At 43.4% G+C, this 24,110-nt stretch overlaps 1 protein-coding gene across 1 annotated transcript in view; it reads left to right on the plus strand.

Moving 5' to 3' along the window:
* LOC115230553 overlaps positions 1-24,110 on the plus strand; it is a gene marked incomplete at its 3' end in the record, with an annotated part of 53,387 nt that overhangs the window by 4,896 nt on the left and 24,381 nt on the right. Inside the window, exon 2 of the mRNA XM_029800704.2 lies at positions 20,434-22,978. Coding sequence (XP_029656564.1) covers positions 20,459-22,978 — 2,520 coding nt within the window. The remainder of the gene's footprint in view (positions 1-20,433; positions 22,979-24,110) is intronic.

The following is a 24,110-nucleotide window of genomic DNA, read 5'->3' on the forward strand; positions in this document are numbered from 1 at the left end:
ATTATTATTGTATATACAACATAATGCAAACGTGTATACGCAGGGGATTTTTAGGGGGCTGTACCTCTGAAAAACCTGGACCTTGTGTATAATACGCACCACGGCTCTCCAGCTTGTCAGCTCTGGTCAAATCGTCCAACCCATGCTGACATGGACAACAGACATTAAATGATGATGATGATTCTATGACGATAGATCCACGATGACATACGAATAGTCATATTTCTTTACTTGCTTCAGTCGTTTGACTGTGGCCATGTTGGAGCACTCCCTTGATGGGTTTTAGTCAAACATATCAACCCCATGACTTATTTATGAGCCTAGTACTTATTCTTGTTTCTTTATTGCCCACAAGGGGCTAAACACAGGGGACAAACAAAGGGATGAAGTCGATTACATCAACCCCAGTGCGTAACTGGTACTTTATCGACCCCGAAAGGATGAAAGGCAAAGTCGACCTCGGCAGAATTTGAACTCAGAACGTAACGGCAGACAAAATACCTATTTCTTTACTACCCACAAGGGGTTATACACAGAGGGGACAAACAAGGACAGACAAAGGGATGAAGTTGATCACATCAACCCCAGTGCGTAACTGGTACTTAATTTATCGACCCCGAAAGGATGAAAGGCAAAGTCGACCTCGGCAGAATTTGAACTCAGAGCGTAAAGTCTGACGAAATACCGCTAAGCATTTTGCCCAGCATGCTAACGATTCTGCCAGCTCGCCGCCTTAACTTATTCTATTTATTCTATAAGCCTAGTACTTTATTCTATCGGTTCTTTTGCTGAACCACTAAGTTACAGGGACATAAACAGACTGTCAAATGGTGATGGAGAAACAGAGACGCGCACACACACACACAACACACACACACGACAGGCTTCTTTCAGTTTCCGTTTACCAAATCCACTCACAAGGCCTTGGTCGGCCCGGGGCTATAGTAGAAGACACTTGCCCAAGGTGCCACGCAGTGGGACTGAACCATAAATATATATTTATCTATGTGCGTGTTTGTCCCCCCACCATCACTTGACAACCGGTGTTGGTGTGTTTACATCCCCATAACTTAGTGGTTTGGCACAAGAGACCGATAGAATAAGCACTAGGCTTAAAAGATAAGTTCTGGGGTCGACTTGTTTGACCAAAACCCTTTACGGTGGTGCTCCAGCATGTGCTTGCTGCCGTTGCCGTGTAAATGGCACCCATGCTGGTGGCACATAAATGTACCCGTTACACTCCTGGGGTGGTTGGTGTTAGGAAGGGCATCCGGTCGTAGATAGAAATCATGCCAAACCAAACTGGAAGCTGGTGCAACTCCCCACCTCATCAGCTCCAGAGAAACTGTTTAACCCATGAGAGTATGGAGAGTGGATGTTAAGTGATGATGGGTATATATATGTGTGTATACTCGTTTACTTGTTTCAGTCATTTGACTGCGGCCATGCTGGAGCACCGCCTTTAGTCGAGCAAATCGACCCCGGGACTTATTCTTTTGTAAGCCCAGTACTTATTCTATCGGTCTGTTTTGCCAAACCACTAAGTAACGGGGATGTAAACACACCAGCATCGGTTGTCAGGCAATGCTAGGGGGACAAACACAGACACACAAACATATACACACACATACACATACATATATATATATATATATACATATACACGACAGACTTCTTTCAGTTTCCGTCTACCAAATCCACTCACAAGGCATTGGTCGGCCTGGGGCTATAGCAGAAGACATTTGCCTGTCAATTAGCGGTTCGGCAAAAGAGACCGATAGAATAAGTACTGGGCTTACAAAGAATAAGTGCCGGGGGCGAGTTGCTCAACTAAAGGCGGTGCTCCAACATGGCCGCAGTCAAATGACTGAAACAAATAAAAGAGTAAAAGAGTATATATATATATATAGATAAGAGGTTTTGGTATCCAAGAAGATCCAAGTTGGCAGGTGAGGCTATGTAAGTGTGCTACGGACGGACCCTAGTTAGACTCCCAGTTCAATAAAAGCATGACTGAGGAGTTTAATGTGGGTTGTATGTCAATTAAAATGAGACAACAAAGCCAAGGCAGTGTGTAATTTCTTGGACATTTATAAAGAGAAAGGTAGCCTTACAGGTGTCTCAGGGATATGGGCGACAGCCCTTCATCAGAGACGAATTGAGAGAGTTAAATAGAAGGAAATTATACTTCCTATATCTCCCCCTTTCCAAAATAACTCCTTTGATTCTGTCTCTGATGAAGGGATATCCCCTGAAACAGCTGTAAGGCTATCCATTTCTTTATAAATAAATGTCCTAGAAATTTTACACTGCCTTGGCTTTGTTATCTCATTTTATTTATCACACACACGCATATGTATATAAATATAGATAGTGTGTTTGGTTAGGCTTTTAGTTGACTTAATACAAGTAGTGACTTCATCGTTCTGTTTTCAAAGATCAATAAAATATCAATCAAGGAATGTGTAGGCGGTAGTTTGATCCAGTTAAACTACATACACTTGGACTTGACTACACAGCAGTGTAGTACCATCCATATATATATATATATATATATATATATATATATATATATATATATATATATATATATTATGGAGATGATGTACTTGCATAGCAAGTGACCTGATCTTTGCTGAAACAAAAAACAATTGCAGCGTGGAAGGTGCAATTAAATTAAATTTAGTGACTTTTAGAATAATATTTATTATAATATATTTAAATTCTTTCTATATGATTTATTATAATTAATATCTTCCACTATTAATTGAATTACTTGATAGAGGTTTTGTCTCTTAATTATATACACACATATACCGACCTGTTCACTGTCAGTGAACAGGTTGCGGATTTTAGCGACAAAAATATTTTGACAAATTAAATTTAAATGTTGAAGTGAATCTAATGGTTTTTGTGTGTTTCTTAAATGGCTTATAAACACCTTCCACGCTGCAATTGTTTTTGTTCCAGCACACAATCTCAGATCAGGTCACTTGCTATGAAAGTACATCTCCGTAATATATATATATATATATATATGTGTGTGGCCGTTGCCAGCGCTGCCCCAACTGGCCTCCGTGCTGGTGGCACGAAAAAGCACCATCCGATTGTGGCCGTTGCCAGCCTCGTCTGGCACCTGTGCAAGTGGCACATAAAAAGCACCCACTACACTCTCGGAGTGGTTGGCGTTAGGAAGGGCATCCAGCTGTAGAAACACTGCCAGATCAGACTGGAGCCTGGTGCAGACTCCTGGCTTCCCAGAGCCCAGTTGAACCGTCCAACCCATGCTAGCACGGAAAACAGACGTTAAACGATGATGATATATATATATATTTATTTCTTTATTGCCCACCAGGGGCTAAACATAGAGAGGACAAACAAGGACAGACAAAGGGATTAAGTCGATTACACCGACCCCAGTGCGAAACTGGTACTTTATTTATCGACCCTGAAAGGATGATATATATATATATATTCTTGTTTCAGTCATTAGACTGTAGTCATGCTAGGGCCAAAACTTGAAGTGTTTTAGTCAAACAAATACACTTCAGTATTTATTTTTTTCAAGGCTGGAACTTCTTTTCGTGGTCTCTTTTGTTGAGCCAATAAGTTGCAGGGACATACTCTTTTACTCTTTTACTGGTTTCAGTCATTTGACTGTGGCCATGCTGGAGCACCACCTTTAGTCGAGTAAATCGACCCTGGGACTTATTCTTTTGTAAGCCTAGTACTTATTCTATTGGTCTCTTTTGCCGAACTGCTAAGTTACGGGGACGTAAACACACCAGCATCGGTTGTCAAGCGATGCTAGGGGGAACAAACACACACCACACACACATATATATATATATTGTACGCGGCTGAAGAAGGCTATTGACCTACATGTTATATCAATTATGCATTGATATAAATTGTTCAATAAAGCCAGAAGCATATGTGCCGCTAAATTCTTTGCATCCTGTTTTTCTTTTGATAAATATATATATATATATACATACATATACATATATACGATGGGCTTCTTTCAGTGTCCGCCTAACACATCCACTCACAAGGCTATAGTAGAAGACACTTGCCCAAGGTGCCACGTAGTGGGACTGAACCCGGAACCATGTGGTTGGTAAGCAAGCTACTTACCACACATCCACTCCTGCATATATACGATGGGCTTCTTTCAGTTTCCATCTACCAAATCCACTCACAAGGCATTTGTTGGCCCGGGGCTATAGTAGAAGACACTTGCCCAAGGTGCCACGCAGTGGGACTGAACCTGGAACCATGAGGTTGGTAAGCAAGCTACTTACCACACATCCACTCCTGCATATATACGATGGGCTTCTTTCAGTTTCCATCTACCAAATCCACTCACAAGGCATTGGTCGACCTGAGGCTATAGTAGAAGACACTAGCCCAAGGTGCCACACAGTGGGACTGAACCTGGAACCATGTGATATCTCTCCCTCTCTTTCTCTCTCTGTCTGTCCGTCTCTCCCTTAGCTGGACAATGCAGCCTGTGGAACTCCCCCATTAGCATTAGACAGAGGCCTATGGTAGGAAAGTGCAAGGACACTCTCAGACAGAAACCTCGAGGCCTTGACGAGATTCAGTCACTCACTGGTTCCTCAGGATTTTGGTCAATTTCCAGAAATCCTTGGCTTTACAATGAAACCAGTGGAACGCTGCCAGTTGCAGATGAACTGGACTGGCACAAGCGGAAGTGACGTCTGCCTGACTTGCCTAAGATAGGTGCAGGTGTGGCTGTGTGGTAAGAAGCTTGGTATACAATGGTATGGTTCCAAGTTCAGTCCCACTGCGTGGCATCTTGGGCAAGTGTCTTCTACTATAGTTTCAGGCCAACCAAAGCCTTATGAGTAGATTTGGTAAATGGAAACTGAAAGAAGCCTGTTGTGTGCGCGTGTACAGGTGTGACTGTGTGGTAAGAAGCTTGCTTCCCAACCACATGGTTCCAGGTTCAGTCCCACTGCATGACACCTTAGGCAAGTGTCTTCTGCTTTGGGCTCTGGCTGACCAAAGCCTTGCGAGTAAATTTGGTAGATGGAAACTGAAAGAAGCCCGTCGTGTGTATATGTGTTTAGTCTTTTACTTGTTTCGAGTCATTTGACTGCGGTCATGCTGGAGCACCGCCTTTAGTCGAGCAAATCGACCCCGGGACTTATTCTTTGTAAGTCCAGTACTTATTCTATCGGTCCTTTGCTGAACCGCTAAGTAACGGGGACATAAACACACCGCATCGGTTGTCAAGCAATGCTAGGGGACAAACACAGACACAAACACCACAACGCATACATATATATATATATACATATATACACAGGCTTCTTCAGTTTCCGTCTACCAAATCCACTACAGGCATTGGTGGCCCATGGCTATAGTAGAAGACACTTGCCCAGGTGCCACGCAGTGGGACTGAACCGGACCCATGTGGTTGGTAAATAAGCTACTTACCACACAGCCACCCATATATATATATATATATATATTTCAACAATGAGGGCAAAATTAATTAATTATTAATCAATTTCACCAAGTGTTCAGTATGCAAAGGGACCATTCAAGGCGAATTCAAATTATTACATTATATAAAAGGCTTAGTAAAATAAATTACTTTGCCGCATACTGAACTCATTAGAAATAGCAGCTAAAAAACTTTTTAAGGCTATTCTACCCCCAAACTTTTGTGAGTTAAATTATGCAAACACTATATATGAGAGAGATTTCTTTAAGTATTAGAAATAGCCTTAAAAAAGTTTTTAGCTGCTATTTCTAATGAGTTCAGTATGCGGCAAAGTAATTTATTTTACTAAGCCCTTTATATATTAATAATATATATATATAATATATCTATATATATATATATATATATATATATATATATATAGATATTTATATATATATATATATATATATATATATTAATATATTATATATATATAATATATATATATATATATATATATATAGGGCAGGAGTGGCTGTGTGGTAAGTAGCTTGCTAACCAACCTCATGGTTCTGGGTTCAGTCCCACTGTGAGGCAACCTTGGTCAAGTGCCTTCTACTATAGCCTCGGGTCGACCAAAGCCTTATGAGTTTTTTTTGTTGTGGCATGGTTTCTACAACTGAATGACCTTCCTAATGCCAACTACTTTATAAAGTGTCCCGGGTGCTTTTTATGTGCCACCGGCACAGGGGCATTTACGCAGCAGTGGCACTAGTGTTTTTATGTAGCATCGGTACCTGTAAAGAACAAGCCTGTATGTATGATTACATCCCCATGACTTAGCAGTTTGGCAAAAAGAATTTGATAATAAATACCAGGGCTTCACAACAAAACCTTCAAAGCAGTGCTCCAGCGTGGTCATAGTTCAATAACAGAAACCAGGTAAAAGTTAAAATGTTCTCAGAGCTTGGAAACTCTTTGAACGTCAGATCATTCAACCAATCAATGATGTCTATTGAGGTAAAAAAAAAAAAACATTCTGTGCCGTATGAATATGTCTCTCGTTGAAGAAACAGATTGGGTTTATTTACATTTGTGAAGAAGAAAAAAAAGATACCCTTCCCCCCCACCCCTAACCGTAAAAGAGATTGAAATGCAATAGATCGATACTAGGGTCATAATTATGGGTGACAATTTCATATGACACCGCTAGAAAAAAAAAATTGCCGTTCAAACCGAAAAGGATCCAATGTTTTTAAGAGAGAGTTTTAGTGTGACATTGGTGAATTATGTTATACAGAATATGTCTTTACAGCGAGACTCTGTGACATTAACGCTTTGCCTGTCCAAAAATTTTTCATAGGTTCTGAATAATATAAAGCTTTTCTTTTACGAGTCCCAAGTTATTCTGGTGGTTGAAAAAAAAAATTGGCAATGTATATCGTCGTATATGAATGTATATCATCGTATATGAATGTGTCCTGCGTATCGCATGTGAATACACAGGACGAGCAAAAGAATATTAATTGTACCACAAAACGATGTGGGAGAAATATTTATTTTACAAGCTTTAGCATCGGTTTTCTAGTTTGAAATCTCCAAAAAAATTTTTACACCCCCCCCTTCCCACAGAAGCAAGAATTACTAAATTCAACGCAGAAATACGCGCACACATGCACGTGCGCATAAGCGCGCGAATGCACGCAATCGTGCACGTGCGCGCATGCGCATACACATGCCCGTTCTTGCACACATACTCTCACGCAAGAACGCAGTCACACACACACAGACACACACACACACACACACACTCATACATGCACGCATACGCGCGACTGATATATATATATATATATATGTGTGTGTGTGTGTATATATATATGTGTGTATATATATATATAACCTTCCCTTTCATCGACCCCAGAAGACAGTCGACCTTGACAAGAATTGAACTCCGGTCGTAAAGGGAGTTAACTTTCTATTTCGCCACCATATTGTAGTGTTATGGGTATAACTACACTTTAGTGACCCGCTTCCATATATAAAGATTTTTGTATTTTTTCCATAAACTGCTGACATTATATAATATACAAGTATAAAGAAAGAATTAGAGAAAAAAGGGCTCGTTATATTGAATGTTATCGATTATACCGAATAGAAATAGGGGCTGCTGCAGTTCCTATACATGAACCGCTGCTGGATTTGGCTGCTATTTCTACTAAATCTAGCTATTATGGAGCATGCAGGGGTCTCTCTCGGTGGTTCATACGTACATATATACATCGATAAGACAGAAATACCAGCCAAATCTCTCTCAAATCACACCCACCTAAGTCTTGTTTGTACATATATACATGGATAAAATTGTAGGGTGTGATTTGAGGGAGATTTCATTGCTATTTTCAGCAGGTCTCTTTTACTCTTTTACTTATTTCAGTCATTTGACTGCGGCCATGCTGGAGCACCGCCTTTAGTCGAGCAACTCGACCCCGGGACTTATTCTTTTGTAAGCCCAGTACTTATTCTATCGGTCTGTTTTGCCGAACCGCTAAGTAACTGGGACAGCATCGGTTGTCAAGCAATGCTAGGGGGACAAACACAGACACACACACACACCACACACACACACACACACATATATATATATATATATACATATATACGACGGGCTTCTTTCAGTTTCCGTCTACCAAATCCACTCACAAGGCATTGGTCGACCCGGGGCTATAGTAGAAGACACTTGCCCAATGTGCCATGCAGTGGGACTGAACCCGGAACCATGTGGTTGGTAGACAAGCTACTTACCACACAGCCACTCCTAGCTATGATTTAAATATCTATTGTTAAAAGGTAATTATAAACAATATCCAATGTTAAAGTTATAATTAAAGAGAAAATTTAATTAGTATCAACAGGGAAACATAGCTGAAAATAGACACACTGTAGGGTACAATTAACAGTGTGGTTTAATTAACATTGCTTAATCAGCTAATTAATTTAGTATCAAGAATTTAGATATTGTTTTAAATTTATCATAATGCATTAGTTGTTAATGAGGAATAAACAAAATTTTAATTATTTTTTTCTTAATATTTTACTGGTGTAGGCATAGTTGTGTGGCTAATAAACTTGCTTTGCAACCACATGGGTTTTGGGTTCAATCCCACCGCGTGGCACCTCGGGCAAGTGTCTTCTGTTATAGCCCTAGGCTGACCAAAGCTTTGTGAGTGGATTTGGTAGGCGGAAACTGACAAGCCTCTCGCCTCTCATATGCATGTATATGTATGTGAGGCCATGCTGGAGCACCACTTTGAAGGGTATAGCTGTACAAATCTACCTCAGTATTTATATTTTTTTCTTTTAAAGGCTTAGGAGTGGCTGTGTGGTAAGTAGCTTGCTTACCAACCACATGGTTCCGGGTTCAGTCCCACTACGTGGCATCTTGGGCAAGTGTTTTCTACTATAGACTTGGGCTGACCAAAGCCTTGTGAGTGGATTTGGTAAACGGAAACTGAAAGAAGCCTGTCGTATATATGTGTGTGTCTGTGTTTGTCCCCCCAACATCGTTTGACAACCGATGCTGGTGTGTTTACATCCCCGCGACTTAGTGGTTCGGCAAAAGAAACCAATAGAATAAGTACTAGGCTTAAAAAGAATAAGTCCTGGGGTCGATCTGCTTGACTAAAGGCTGTGCTCCTGTATGGCCACAATCAAATGACTGAAACAAGTAAAAGAGTAAAGAGAGTACTTTTACTAATGGTCCCTTAATGCTGAGCTGCTAATTCTCAGGGATGTAAACAAACCAACACTGGTTTTCATACAGCTGCTCAACTCCAATTTCCACTTTCAAATACTCCCTCTTTGTAGAGGGAGCTTTTTCTTTTCTCTGTCCTTTTCTGTCTTGCAAATTACACGACAACCTCACTAGTGCTGGTGCCACATAAAAAGTACCCACTGCACTCTGTAAAGTGGTTTGTATTAAGAAGGGTATCCAGCCATAGAAACCTTGTCAAAGATGACATTGTTGCTTGATGCAGCCCTTCAACTTGCTGGTTCCCTATCAAACTGTCCAGCCATGCCAGTCTGGGAAAAGTATGTTGAATAACGCCCTGGCCTAGCTTTCTGTCGGTTACAACAACTAGTTTTACAGTTGATTTGATCAACCAACAGCCTGCTTGTGGAATTAATATAGCCTAGGGCTATAACGAATAGCAACCAAATCCCACCCCATACCACACTCCAATGGAATTCGCCGGATCACATTATGTTCTATGATTGACAAGTACTGGAACAGTCACGGTCGGCGCTCCTTTGTCCACAGGGTCTGTGCAAGTGGCTGAGTACTCCTCACACATGCTTACTCTTAATGTAGTTCCCAGGGATATTCAGCACAACACAGAATGGGACAAGGGCTGGCTCTTTTGAATTACAGCTACAACTCAAATTCTGCTGGCTGAGTAGAGTGGACCAACATGAAAAGGTGTCTTGCCAGTGAGAATTGAACTCATAGCCTTCTGATTGTGAGGTGAACGCCCTAACCAGTCAGCCATGTGTCTTTACAAAAAACTGACACCCTGTCGGTTGCAATAACAAATTTTCAGTTGATCTGATCAACAGAACAGCCTCTTGTGAAATCAACGCGCAGGTGGTTGAGTATTCCACAGACACATACCTTTACTGTTAGTTCTCAGGGAGATTCAGTGTGACACAGAATGTGACATGGCTGGCCCTTTCGAATGACAGGTAGAACTCTTTTTGCCAGCCTAGTGGACTGGGGCAGTGTGAAATAGTGTCGTGCCCCAAGGACACAAACTGCCTCTGGGAATTGAACTCATGACCTTACGATTGTGAACCGAATGCTCTAACAACTAAACCACCATCATGATGTCCTCTCTCTCTGTCTGTCTGTCTGTCTGTCATTCGCTCTTTCTTTCTCTCTCTCACACATTCCACTTATAGCCATCCATCTTACGTAGATCTATACTCACTATGTGTCCTTCATTTTCTGACGAAAGACCGAGATCCCTGAGATATGCTGTGACTGCGAAGACCCGACAAATGAAGTGAGTTCATGGCTGGCAGGACGGCCTACTGTGCTAACCTTGGATTGTAGAGTGACCCGCTGTACTTGAGGAGACTTATTGAGTCAAGTACATCAACATCAAAATATAAATCAAATGGAAATTGTAGTTGTGATACCTGTGCTGGTGGCACGTAAAAAGCCCCATCCAAAAGTGGCTGATACCAGCACCGCCTGACTGGCATCTGTGTCGGTGACACGTCGTAAAAGCACCAACCGATCGTGGCCAGCCTCCCCTGGCCCCTGTGCGGGTGGCACATAAAAAGCACCCAGTACACTCACGGAGTCGTTGGTGTTAGGAAGGGCATCCAGCTGTAGAAACAATGCCAGATCAGACTGGACCTGATGCAGCCTTCTGGCTTCAAAGACCCTGGTCAAACCTTCCAACCCATGCTAGCATGGAAAACAGACGTTAAACGATGATAATGAAGAGGAGGATTTAACCAGGTGTTGACTGTTATTTCTAGCGTCTGGAATGACCAAACAGTGTTTGATAGTGTTTAACACCAGGTCATTTGTGGCTGAGCAGACCTATGATCAACGGCATCCCAACTCTGACCATCCCGTGGTTTTCTTTTGGCTTTACATTGAGATGTTGACTAAGTTTAGCTGCTATTTCTTGCATGTCATACAACCACCTAGAGACACTAGTTGCAGGTGGATGACTAAATATGTGTGCAGGTTTCTCCTCCAAAAATAAACGCTGTAGTTACTACATATAAATAGATACAATACATAAATAGTTACTAAGTGCAGGAGTGAAGGTGCATGGCTCATGGTTAGAGCGTCGAGCTTACAATCGTGAGGTTGTGAGCTCGAATCCGGACCGAGCTGCGTGTTGTGTTCTTGAGCAAGACACTTTATTTCACGTAGAAATTAGTTGTGATGTCACTGGTGCCAAGCTGCATCGGCCCCTTTGCCTTTCCCTTGGATAACGTCAGTTGCATGAAGCGGGGTCGCTGGTATGCTTGGGCAACTGCTGGCTTTCCACAAACAACCTTGCCCGGACTTTCTAGGTGCAATCCCATGGCCATTCTTGACCGAAAGGGGTCTCAGCAGGCGCAGGAGTGGCTGTGTGGTAAGTAGCTTGCTTACCAACCACATGGTTCCGGGTTCAGTCCCACTGCGTGGCACCTTGGGCCAGTGTCTTCTACTATAGCCTTGGGCCGACCAAAGCCTTGTGAGTGGTTTTGGTAGACGGAAACTGAAGGAAGCCCGTCGTATGTATATATGTATGTATGTGTGTGTGTTTGTCCCTCCCAACATCGCTTGACAACCGATGGTGGTGTGTTTACGTCCCCGTAACTTAACAGTTCGGCAAAAGAGGCCGATAGAATAAGTACTAGGCTTACAAAAGAATAAGTCCCGGGGGGTCGATTTGCTCGACTAAAAGCTGTGCTCCAGCATGGCCACAATCAAATGACTGAAACAAGTAAAAGAGTTACGTATATATACATTTGTGTGTATGTATGTGTGTATATGTGTGGGTATGTATATATGTATGTTTATATGCATGTGTGTATATATGTATGTATAGTGTGTGTGTGTGGGTATGTGTATATATATATATATACACGTTTGTCTATATATGTGTATATATGTATGCATGTGTCTATGCGTATGAATATATGTGTGCACTGTGTGATGTGTATGATACACACACACACACACACACAGCAGTGTAGTGGTGTTGGTGGTGGTAACGTGTAATAGTAGTTATACTAACAGCTGCCTTATTTTTGGTAACTAATAATATTATTTCTGGTTCCAACGTTACTAGTGTTCCTGTTTCTACCAATAGCACCGCTACTAATACGACTGCCACCACTGATCTTCCTCTGTTTTCTTCTACCTAATGCCTGACACTTGTATGTGTGTGTGTATATGTATATATATGCATGCGTGTGTGTATATATGTATGTGTATATATATATATATGTGTGTATATATGCATGTATGTATATGCGTATATATATATGTGTATGTTTGTATGTATGTGTGTATATGCATGTGTATATGTATGTGTGTCTATATATATGTGTATATATTTGTGTGTGTATATATATATGTATATGTGCGTATATGTATGTATATGTGTATATATATGTGTGTGTTTGTATGTATGTGTATAGATATATATATGTGTGTATATATACATGTGTATATGTATGTGTCTATATGTATGTGTATATATTTGTGTGTATATATATATGTAAATGTGCGTATATGTATGTAATGTATGTATATATATATGTGTGTGTTTGTATGTATGTGTATATATATGTGTGTATATGCATGTGTATGTATATATATCTGTGTATATATACATGTGTTTATGTATGTGTATATATTTATGTGTGTATATATATATGTATATGTGCGTATATGTATATGTTTGTATATGTATGTTTATATATATGTATCTTTGTGTGTGTATATATACGTGTGTATATATATATATATATATAACACACATCACCTGTTATTTTTTAATCTCTCTACTTTACCGACTCACTTCCCGCCCCATCTGCTACAAGGTGGGGTGGGGTGAAATGGCGAAACTCTATGGACACGGGATCTCCTGAAAATAGCAACCAAATCCCCCCCACATACACACACATCACACTCCAATGGAATTCGCCGGATCACATTATGTTCCACGATGGACAAGTACTGGAACAGTCGCGGTCGGCGCTCCTTTGTCCACAATGGTCTAACTTGGACCCAAACAACAAGAACAAGAACAACAAAATGTTGAAGCGAGGTGACCTTAGCCAGCCTATCAGCTGACTGGACGTTGCTGTGGTTTCGTTTTCGGAAAGAGAGAGAGAGAGAGAGGACAGGGGAGACACAGAGTAACGTAGTAATGCGCACGTTCAACGTTATAGCCGTTGACACTTTTCCTACCGGCTTTGGTAACCAGTTCCTCACCTCATTGCTATTGGTTCCTCTCACTGTTAACCCTCCTCCTACCTGCCTCTTTCTCTATTTTCTCCTCTCTTTCTCCCCCTCTCTCTCTGTCTCTGTTTCTTCTCGTTTTCTTCCTCTATCTCTCCCTCTTTGTTTCTCTCACTGTTTTCCCCGTCTCTCATTGTTTCTCCCTCACTCTAGTTTCTCTTTCTTTTTCTCCCCCCTCTCTCTCTCTTTTTCTTTCTCGCTCTCTTTCTCCCATTCTCTTCATTTCTCTTTCATTCTTTCCCCCTCTCTCAATAACCTCCTCCCTCTCCTCACCTTTCTGCCCTCCACCCTTCTCTCTATCGATCTCTCATTCTCTATATCCCTCTCTTTCTCTGCTTTCACTCTCTTTGTATCTTCTGTATCTCTATTTCTCCCTCCTCCTCACTGTCTACTTGTCTACCTATCTATCTGTTTGTCTCTTTCTCTCTCTCTATCTGTCTCTCTCTATCTATCTGTCTCTTTCTCTCTCTCTATCTGTCTCTCTCTATCTATCTGTCTCTTTCTCTCTCTCTATCTATCTGTCTCTCTCTCTCTATCTATCTGTCTTTTTCTCTCTCTCTATCTCTATCTATCTGTCTCTCTCTCTCCATATATATATATCTTTTTGCACCTCTATACCTCTCCTCCCTCTCTCAAGAACTCACTGTCCCCTCTCTCTCTCTTTATAAATCCTCTCTCTATTCATCATTCCTCTCTCTCTTTGTCTCTCTCTCCCTCCTCCCACCACCTGCACCATTCACCTCAGGCCGAATTGGCGCCAGTCCTACTGACCTGTGGCTTTCATCAAATATCCCCCTCTCTCTCTCTCCACCATCCTCCCCCCCATTTGTCTCTCTCTCTCTCTCCCCTCTCCTCCTATCTCCTCTCCCTCCCACCTCGCTCCGTCCTCTCTCTCTCTCTCCACCATCCTCCCCATTTGTCTCTCTCTCCTCCTATCTCCTCTCCCTCCCACCTCGCTCCCCCTCTCTCTCCACCATCCGCCTCATTTGTCTCTCTCTCTCCCCTCTCCTCCTATCTCCTCTCCCTCCCTCCTCCTATCTCCTCTCCCTCCCTCCCCCCTTGCTTCTTTCTGACTCACTAAATGACGCTGAGCCAGAGCCAAGCCGGTGTAGCATCAAACCAAGTCCCGCAAGCTCTGAAGTTCCTCGTTCCATACACACTGACGTCCCCTGTTCCCTGTCTCCCTTCCTCTCCTTCATCACTGCGATTTGTTATTGTTGTTGTTGTTTAACCCAAGGTCAACTCTGACGAAGCCGACGTACCATCAGAGGCGTTCCAGTCGCGACCATCCTGTCCTTTTATAGCATATCCGAGACTATTATTATCCGATGTGTCCTTCGCGTTTTCTTTCCAAAGACGGTAAGGTGTGATTTGGCTGCTATTTCTTATAGCTTGTGTGTCCACATGCAAGTTCTTCAAAAAGTGGGGATGCATATAGCGTGTCTAGCGTAAGGTTTGTTTTGATATTACAGATTTACGATCAAAGATGTTCCACTCGTGACCATCTCGTTTTTTTTTTTTATTTCGCGTGTGTGTGTGTGCAAACGCAAGTGTGGCTGTGTGGTTAGTCATTTGCTTCCCAACCCCATGATTTCGGGTTCAGTCCCACTGTACCACACACCTTGGGTAAACCCCGGGGTGGTTGATATTTTGTGAGTAGATTTAGTAGACAGAAACCGTATACGTGTATCTCTGTATTTCCTTATGTTCTCCCTACGGGTGTTTGTTTGTTTACGTCCCCAAAGGTCTTCCTCGTTGGCTCATGTACCCATATATACATACATAAGACAGAAGAGTGTGATTTCAGGGAGATTTGACTGCTATTTCTACCAATCTAGCTACCATTTAGAGTTGTCCCTCATTGACTCACATCTATCTACATACGTAAGACCTTAGGGTGTGATTTGAGGGAGATTTAGCTAGTCTAGCTACCATGTAGAGGTCTCTCTAATCGGCTCTTACATAGATAAGACAGTAGGGTGTGATTTGAGGGGAGATTTGGCTGCTATTTCTACCAGGTTTAGCTAACGTGTAGAGGCTTCTCTCACAGGCTCATACATACATATATTCAGACAAAAGACAGTGTGGTTTGAGGGAGATTTGGTTGCTATTTCTACTAAATTTAGTTACTATGCAGAGGTCTTCCTCATTGGCTCATACATACATATATACAAAAGACAGTAGGGTGTGATTTGAGGGAGATTTAGCTGCTATTTTTCGGTCTAGCAACTGTGTAGACTGTGTATGAGCCAGTAGGGTGTGATTTGAGGGGGACATGGTTGCTATTTTTACCTGGTCTAGTTGTCATGCTGTGGTCCCTCTTATTGGCTCATATGTATATAAGACAGTAGGGTGTGATATGAGGGAGATTTGGCTGCTATTTCGACTACGCCTAGCTAATATCAACTTGGTGTATATTTGGCTGTTATTTCTAACAGGTGCAGAGGTCTCCATCATTGGCTCATTCTTGTTTATATACTCAGATAAGACAGTATGGTGTGATTTGAGGATTTGGCTGCTATTTCTAGCAGGTCAAGCTACCAAAGACCTTAACTCATGGATGTTGGGTGGGGTTGGTAGTAATTAGTTGTTTAACCCTGAGTCAGCTCTAAGTAGTCCTATGATCAAATATATATTTTTTTTACTATCCACAAGGGGCTAAACACAGAGGGGACAAACAAGGAAAGACAAAGGGATTAAGTCGATTACATCGACCCCAGTGCGAAACTGGTACTTTATTTATCGACCCCGAAAGGATGAAAGGCAAAGTCGACCTCGGCGGAATTTGAACTCAGAACGTAACGACAGACGAAGTACCGCTAAGCATTTCGCCCGGCGTGCTAACGACTCTGCCAGCTCGCCGCCCTATGATCAAATATAGTCCAGCCATGACCACTTCATCTGTTCTTTCTTACTGGCATAAATTGCTCTGTTTCTTATTTAAGAGAGAATTTGCTGCGATTTGAAGGAGATCTGGCTGTTATTTCTAGCAATGTGACTGACCTCATAATTGTTCCCATGGTGGACATTGATACTCTCTTTTCTTTCTTTCTCTCTCTTACTTGTTTCAGTCATTTGACTGCGGCCATGCTGGAGCACCGCCTTTTTAATCGAGCAACTCGACCCCGCGACTTATTCTTTTTGTAAGCCCAGTACTTACTGTATCGGTCTGTTTTGCCGAACCGCTAAGTGACGGGGACGTAAACACACCAGCATCGGTTGTCAAGCAATGCTAGGAGGACAAACACACTCACACAAACACACACACACACACACACACATATATATATATATATATACATATATACGACGGGCTTCTTTCAGTTTCCGTCTACCAAATCCACTCACAAGGCATTGGTCGGCCCGGGGCTATAGTAGAAAACACTTGCCCAAGGTGCCACGCAGTGGGACTGAACCTGGAACCATGTGGTTGGTAAGCAAGCTACTTACCACACAGCCACTCCTGCGCCTATATATATATATATATATATATATATACACACACACACGCATATATATATATACATATATACGACAGGCTTCTTTCAGTTTCCGTCTACCAAATCCACTCACAAGGATTTGGTCGGCTCGAGGGTATAGCAGAAGACACTTGCCCAAGGTACCACGCAGTGGGACTGAACCTGGAACCATGTGGTTGGTAAGCAAGCTACTTACCACACAGCCACTCCTGCAATGATATTGTGTACATAACATCCTTGTTTACAATCTAGAGTGTTTCCATGACAACACTATATTGTACAATGCCTCAGTTGACACCTGGCTGTGGTGAGGAAGAGAATAGGTGTCAGATGATCTGGGAGAGTGTTAACATGTGATTGACTGGTGTCTTATCCCGGTGGAGATTTATCTCTCATCACAGTGTCTCTATGACACAACACTAGGTTGTACATAACTTCAGTTCACACCTGGCTGTGGTGAGTTGGGAAGAACAGGAACCAGATTATCTGAGAGAGTGTTAATGTGTGGTTGACTGGTGTCTTATCCTGGTGGATAGGCGCATGGCTTAGTGGTTCGGGTATTTGGCTTATAATTGTAAGGTTATGAGTTTGATACCTGGCGGCACATTGTGACTTTTAGCAAGGACTTTATTTCTTGTTGCTCATCATCATCATCATTGTTTAACGTCCGCTTTCCATGCTAGCATGGGTTGGATGATTTTGACTGAGGGCTGGCGAACCAGATGGTTGCACCAGTCTCCAGTTTTGATCTGGCAGAGTTTCTACAGCTGGATGCCCTTCCAAACGCCAACCACTCCGAGAATGTAGTGAGTGCTTTTTACGTGCCACAAGCACAATGAGCCAGTCAGGTGGTATACATATATATAATACGTGCCTTCACATATATATCATCATCATCGTTTAACGTCCGCTTTCCATGCTAGCATGGGTTGGACGATTTTGACTGAGGGCTGGTGAGCCAGAGGCTGCACCAGGCTCCAGTCTGATCTGGCAGTGTTTCTACAGCTGGATGCCCTTCCTAACGCCAACCACTCCGAGAGTGTAGTGGGTGCTTTTTACGTGCCACCAGCACGAGGAGCCAGTCAGGTGATATACATATATATATGTGCCTTCACATATATATCATCATCATCGTTTAATGTCCGCTTTCCATGCTGGCATGGGTTGGACGATTTTGACTGAGGGCTGGCAAACCAGATGGCCGCACCAGGCTCCAATCTTGATCTGGCAGAGTTTCTACAGCTGGATGCCCTTCCTAATACCAACCACTCTGAGAGTGTAGTGGGTGCTTTTTACATGCCACCAGCACGGGGGCCAGTCAGGTGGTACTGGCAAAATGAGTTGTACCTATAATGTAGAAGGGGTCAACCTTGTCCCATTCTGTGTCATGCTTAATCTCCCTGAGAACTATGTTAAAGGTACACGTGCCTGTGGAGTACTCAGCCACTTGCACGTTAATTTCATGAGCAGGCTGATCCATTGATTGGGTCAACTGGAACCCTTGTCATTGTAAGGAAAAAGCATGTCCATGATTTGTGAGAATTCTCTGTTTTTTGGTCATCATTTTGTGCAATTTTTGAATCCTACACACACATAGGTAACTGACAGAGTGCCAGGTATCCAGGTGGAGATTTATCTCTCATCACATTGTAAGTAGAGGGGGTCGTGGCTTAGTGGTTAGGGTGTCAGCATCATGATCGTAAGATTGTGGTTTCGATTTCTGGACCGGGCGACGCGTTGTGTTCTGGAGCAAAACACTTCATTTCAAGTTGCTCCAGTCCACTCAGCTGGCAAAAATGAGTAACGCTGCGATGGACTGGCGTCCCGTCCAGCTGGGGAACACATACGCCATTGAAATCGGGAAACCGGGCCCATGAGCCTGGCTAGGCTTTAAAAGGGCGCATTTATTATTGTGTAGGTATGTGGCTTAGTGGATAGGGTGTCAGCATCATGATCGTAAGATTGTGGTTTCGATTCCTGGACCGGGGGACCCGTTGTGTTCTTGAGCAAAACACTTCATTTCACGTTGCTCCAGTCCACTCAGCTGGCAAAAATGAGTAACGCTGCGATGGACTGGCGTCCCGTCCAGCTGGGGAACACATACGCCATTGAAACCGGGAAACCGGGCCCATGAGCCTGGCTAGGCTTTAAAAGGGCGCATTTATTATTGTGGAGGCATGTGGCTTAGTGGATAGGGTGTCAGCATCATGATCGTAAGATTGTGGTTTCGATTCCTGGACCGGGCGACCCGTTGTGTTCTTGAGCAAAACACTTCATTTCACGTTGCTCCAGTCCACTCAGCTGGCAAAAATGAGTAACTCTGCGATGGACTGGCATCCCGTCCAGCTGGGGAACACATACGCCATTGAAACCAGGAAACTGGGCCCATGAGCCTGGCTAGGCTTTAAAAGGGCGTATTTATATATTTTTTTTTTTTGCATTGTCTGTGACACAACACTATATTCTACATGACCTCAGTTCATACCTAGCTGTAGTGAGGGAGCGAATAGGTTCCAGATGATACGGGAGAGTGTTAACATGTGATGGACTGCTGCTTTATCCAGGAGGAGATTTATCTCGCATCACAATGTCTCTCTGATAAAACAATATATTCTACATCACCTTAGTTCATACCTAGCCATGGTGAAGAAGAGAATAGGTACCAGATGATACAGGAGAGTGCTAGCGTGTGATTAATGTTCCAAAACACCAAATTAATTAATTAGTTATTTTATTAAATTCTTCATTATTTTCAAAATTAATTGAAACAAAGACGGACTGATTCAACATAGTATGGTAACGAAAGGGTTACTCTTTACTCTGTTACTTGTTTCAGTCAGTTGACTGCGGCCATGCTGGAGCACCGCCTTTAGTCGAGCAAATCGACCCCGGGACTTATTCTTTGTAAGCCCAGTACTTATTCTATCGGTCTCTTTTTGCCGAACCGCTAAGTGACGGGGACGTAAACACACCAGCATCGGGGACAAACACAGGCACACAAACACACACACATATATACAACAAGCTTCTTTCAGTTTCCGTCTACCAAATCCATTCACAAAGCATTGGTCGGCCCGGGGCTATAGCAGAAGACACTTGCCCAAGATGCCACGCAGTGGGACTGAACCCGGAACCATGTGGTTGGTTAGCAAGCTACTTACCACACAGCCACTCCTGCGCCTATATATATATATATACGACAGGCTTCTTTCAGTTTCCGTCTACCAAATCCACTCACAAGGCTTTGGTCGGCCCGAGGCTATAGTAGAAGACACTTGCCCAAGATGCCACGCAGTGGGACTGAACCCAGAACCATGTGGTTGGTAAGCAAGCTACTTACCACACAGCCACACCTGCGCCTGATTAAAGTGATCCATTTAAGAAACCAATGTATTTTTTGTTTTTTGTTTTCTTTTAGATGAATTCATAATTAATTTTTGTTTCTTTTCTCTTTTCAGATTTTGCTGCTATTGACTGATCCCAATGACAAATTTCCGCTTCGTTCTAGCAGTAATCAGTGTCCCTACCCTAACTGCAATCTTTGGTTTGCTGTGGTTGTGGGACAAGAAAAAGAAGAAAAGACTTCCAAGAAAGGATTCGACAGATGAGGGCTTGTCCCTGCACGGTGACCTCCCGGCCGGAAACGAGAGCGATTTAAACCAGGAAACTCTCGTCAGCGACAAACGTAAGAATGAAGAAGGCGAGGACGGTGTTACTTTGCTCCATCACTTTGAAGAAATCTCAATTAATGCATCAAACTCTCTGACAACTTCTTCATATCGGAATTCCAAATTGAAATCCAAGGAAATCCGACAGCTGAACGGTCGGAGAGATGTTTCCCCCGGACAACACGTCGACACCTGCATAGCGGCAGCTGTCGACGACACGGCCTTATGCTACCAGCTTCCTGGTAAACGCTATGATCTCGAAGACGCATTGCCTGGCAACGATGGCATTGGTAATATCGGTGTTGCCGGCGGCGGCAAAATCACGGATCGGAATCCGACAGATTCTGCTTATGGACAGCATTTGTCTGGTGGACACTTGCTCCAGAGCGACCGTTCTAGCGACGCCGTTGTGGAATCTGATACAGCTGCGATTCTTGCAATGCTGCACAGTGGCGCTGGCATCAGTCCGAAATGCACAAATAGAGGGGACGGCGCCAAAGATTTAGAACCAGCATTATTAGTTTCGTCTTGTACGGAGGATGCTACAGAATCCTTTCTAGGTAAGAACCTTGAGGAGGAGGTGGAAGCAGAGGAGGAGGAGGAGAAAGAGTTGGTTTCCAGTAGCAGCCACAGTTGCCATGGAGATGTTGGTGCAGAGTCTCATAGTGTAAGTAAAACCAAAGATGAAGAAGAAGAAAAAGCGGAGGCGCAGGAATGCGAGTTGGGTCGACAGGAGGCCTCGTGTGTGTCAGCGTCAAAATTAGACAGCCCTAGCACTGCTGCCAATGCTGCAGCTGGGGATGGGGACACGTGGGTCACCTTCGATGAAGTCCGCAGTGGAAGCAAACAACAGGACTCTGAACTGAGTGGAACGCAGGGCCTGTCAGGAAGCTCAGGGTTTGACAGAAATACAAGCGATCATAACGATGATGATTATGATGGTGATGACGATGACCTTCTGGGGTCGGATGTACAGGTCAATGCTGTGGATGACTTTCAACGGGTCAGCAGCAGCTCTGCTGAGTTCATGGGCGACTCTTCAATTGTCCAGATTGGTGACATCATCATTGACTCTGACTCTCCGGCACAGGTCACCGAGGTTGGCAAGACCCTGTGCAAGCAGGGAGACAAGGTGAACGTCGATTTGTACTCTCAGGTGAAGTCCATGGACGCCATATCTGCGGTGTTCGCGTCGAATTCCCTAAACGACAGCAAACTGAAAAGGGAGCTGGAAAGCCTCCGAGGGTCCACGGAGACGACACAAACAAGCACCCCCAAGCGAGAGACGACGGACAATTTGCTCCTAAGCGCTAAAGAGCTGTTTCATGAAACAAAATCCATCACTCCCCCAGAGACAGAATCCGAAAAGGAGGTCTTAACGGAGAGCATGGAGAGCGATCCGGTCGCCGGAGATGATGACAGCCGGGACATATCGATGTCCGAAGGTGGCCAGTCGGACGGCAGTGGCGATGTCTACCTGTCGAGTTTATCGCAGACCCCGACGTTTCGCCAACAAAAGAAGGGAGACCCAGCAGCCGAGAATTCTGTAACTAAATCTTCAAGCAGCACCTCATATTCATCTCTTCCGGTAAATTCCATGCAATCTGAAACTGAGACAGTCCAGTGCCGATCTGAAGAATCTGGGGCTGAGGGTGATTTGGAAACAGTGCAGTGCCAATCTGAAGAATCTGGGGCTGAGGGTGATTTGAAAGGGCCTGAAAGTGATGATGCGGATCACTTAAGAGCGGTGGATTCATCCAAGGGTGAAAGTCTGATCTCGGAAAGCCTTCTTCTGACGAGCACAACAGAAACTGCCAGCGAAAATTCTAAGGAGAGTGGCACATCGGTCGAGCTTTGTGGCAGAGACGTCGGTGCTGGTGACTCTTCATCGTTTGGCAGTTCCGATCAGAATATGGAGGGAATCACGCACGAGCAGCAGCTTCAGAGCGGCGGTAACAATGACAGCAAGAGTGGTGGCCGCGACAACAATGACATCAAGGGTGATGGCCACGATGAAACGTTGAGCAAGACCGACCATTCCGCTGTGGCTAGCAACATTAGCAGCGTTGGTGAAGAAGCCCCCGATGCAGGACATTCTGGGACTACATTACCAGAAGAAGAAGAACAAGAAGAAGAAGAGGGGGAGATGGTACAAAGCAACCTTGTAGATAATACTGCGAACTGTGATGTAACTGACCACTGCGTACCTCAAGATGGCAGCAAAGCTAACCAAACTGGTTCCAGTAGCAAATTGGAGTACAACGCTGCTACTTTTGTGCCTCCAGATTCGAATTTCCAGTCGAATTCTTCGCCAAGCTGTGATTTTACCAATGTTGTAAGTAAATTTTCTTTTTCTCTCCGTTGCTGCTATTTCTAGCTCATTCCTTGCCTTAAAGTGCTCTCATCTCTCTCTTTCTCTCTCTCCTATTTCTTTACTACCCACAAGGGGCTAAACACAGAGGGGACAAACAAGGACAGACATACTCTTTACTCTTTTACTTGTTTTAGTCATTTGACTGTGGCCATGCTGGAGCACCACCTTTAGTCGAGCGAATCGACCCCGGGACTTAGTCTTTGTAAGCCCAGTACTTATTCTATCGGTCTCTTTTGCCGAACCGCTAAGTGACGGGGACGTAAACACACCAGCATCGGTTGTCAAGCAATGCTAGGGGGCAAACACAGACACACAAACACATACACACATACATACATATATATATATATATATACACATATATACGACAGGCTTCTTTCAGTTTCCGTCTACCAAATCCACTCACAAGGCTTTGGTCGGCCCGAGGCTATAGTAGAAGACACTTACCCAAGATGCCACGCAGTGGGACTGAACCCGGAACCATGTGGTTGGTTAGCAAAATACTTACCACACAGCCACTCCTGCGCCTATTAAGTCGATTATATCAACCCCCAATGTGTAACTGGTACTTATTTAATCAACCCCGAAAGGATGAAAGGCAAAGTCGACCTCAGCGGAATTTGAACTCAGAACGTAACGGCAGATGAAATAACTATTTCTTTACTACCCACAAGGGGCTAAACATAGAGGGGACAAACAAGGACAGACAAACGGATTAAGTTAATTATATCGACCCCAATGCGTAACTGGTACTTATTTAATTGACCCCGAAAGGATGAAAGGCAAAGTCGACCTCGGCGAAATTTGAACTCAGAACGTAACGGCAGATGAAATAACTATTTCTTTACTACCCACAAGGGGCTAAACATAGAGGGGACAAACAAGGACAGACAAACGGATTAAGTTAATTATATCGACCCCAATGCGTAACTGGTACTTATTTAATCGACCCCGAAAGGATGAAAGGCAAAGTCGACCTCGGCAGAATTTGAACCCAGAACGTAACGGCAGACAAAATACCTATTTCTTTACTACCCACAAGGGGCTAAACATAGAGGGGACAAACAAGGACAGACGAACAGATTAAGTCGAT

This window comes from Octopus sinensis, unplaced genomic scaffold, assembly GCF_006345805.1.
Source record: "Octopus sinensis unplaced genomic scaffold, ASM634580v1 Contig15763, whole genome shotgun sequence".
Taxonomy (NCBI): domain Eukaryota; kingdom Metazoa; phylum Mollusca; class Cephalopoda; order Octopoda; family Octopodidae; genus Octopus; species Octopus sinensis.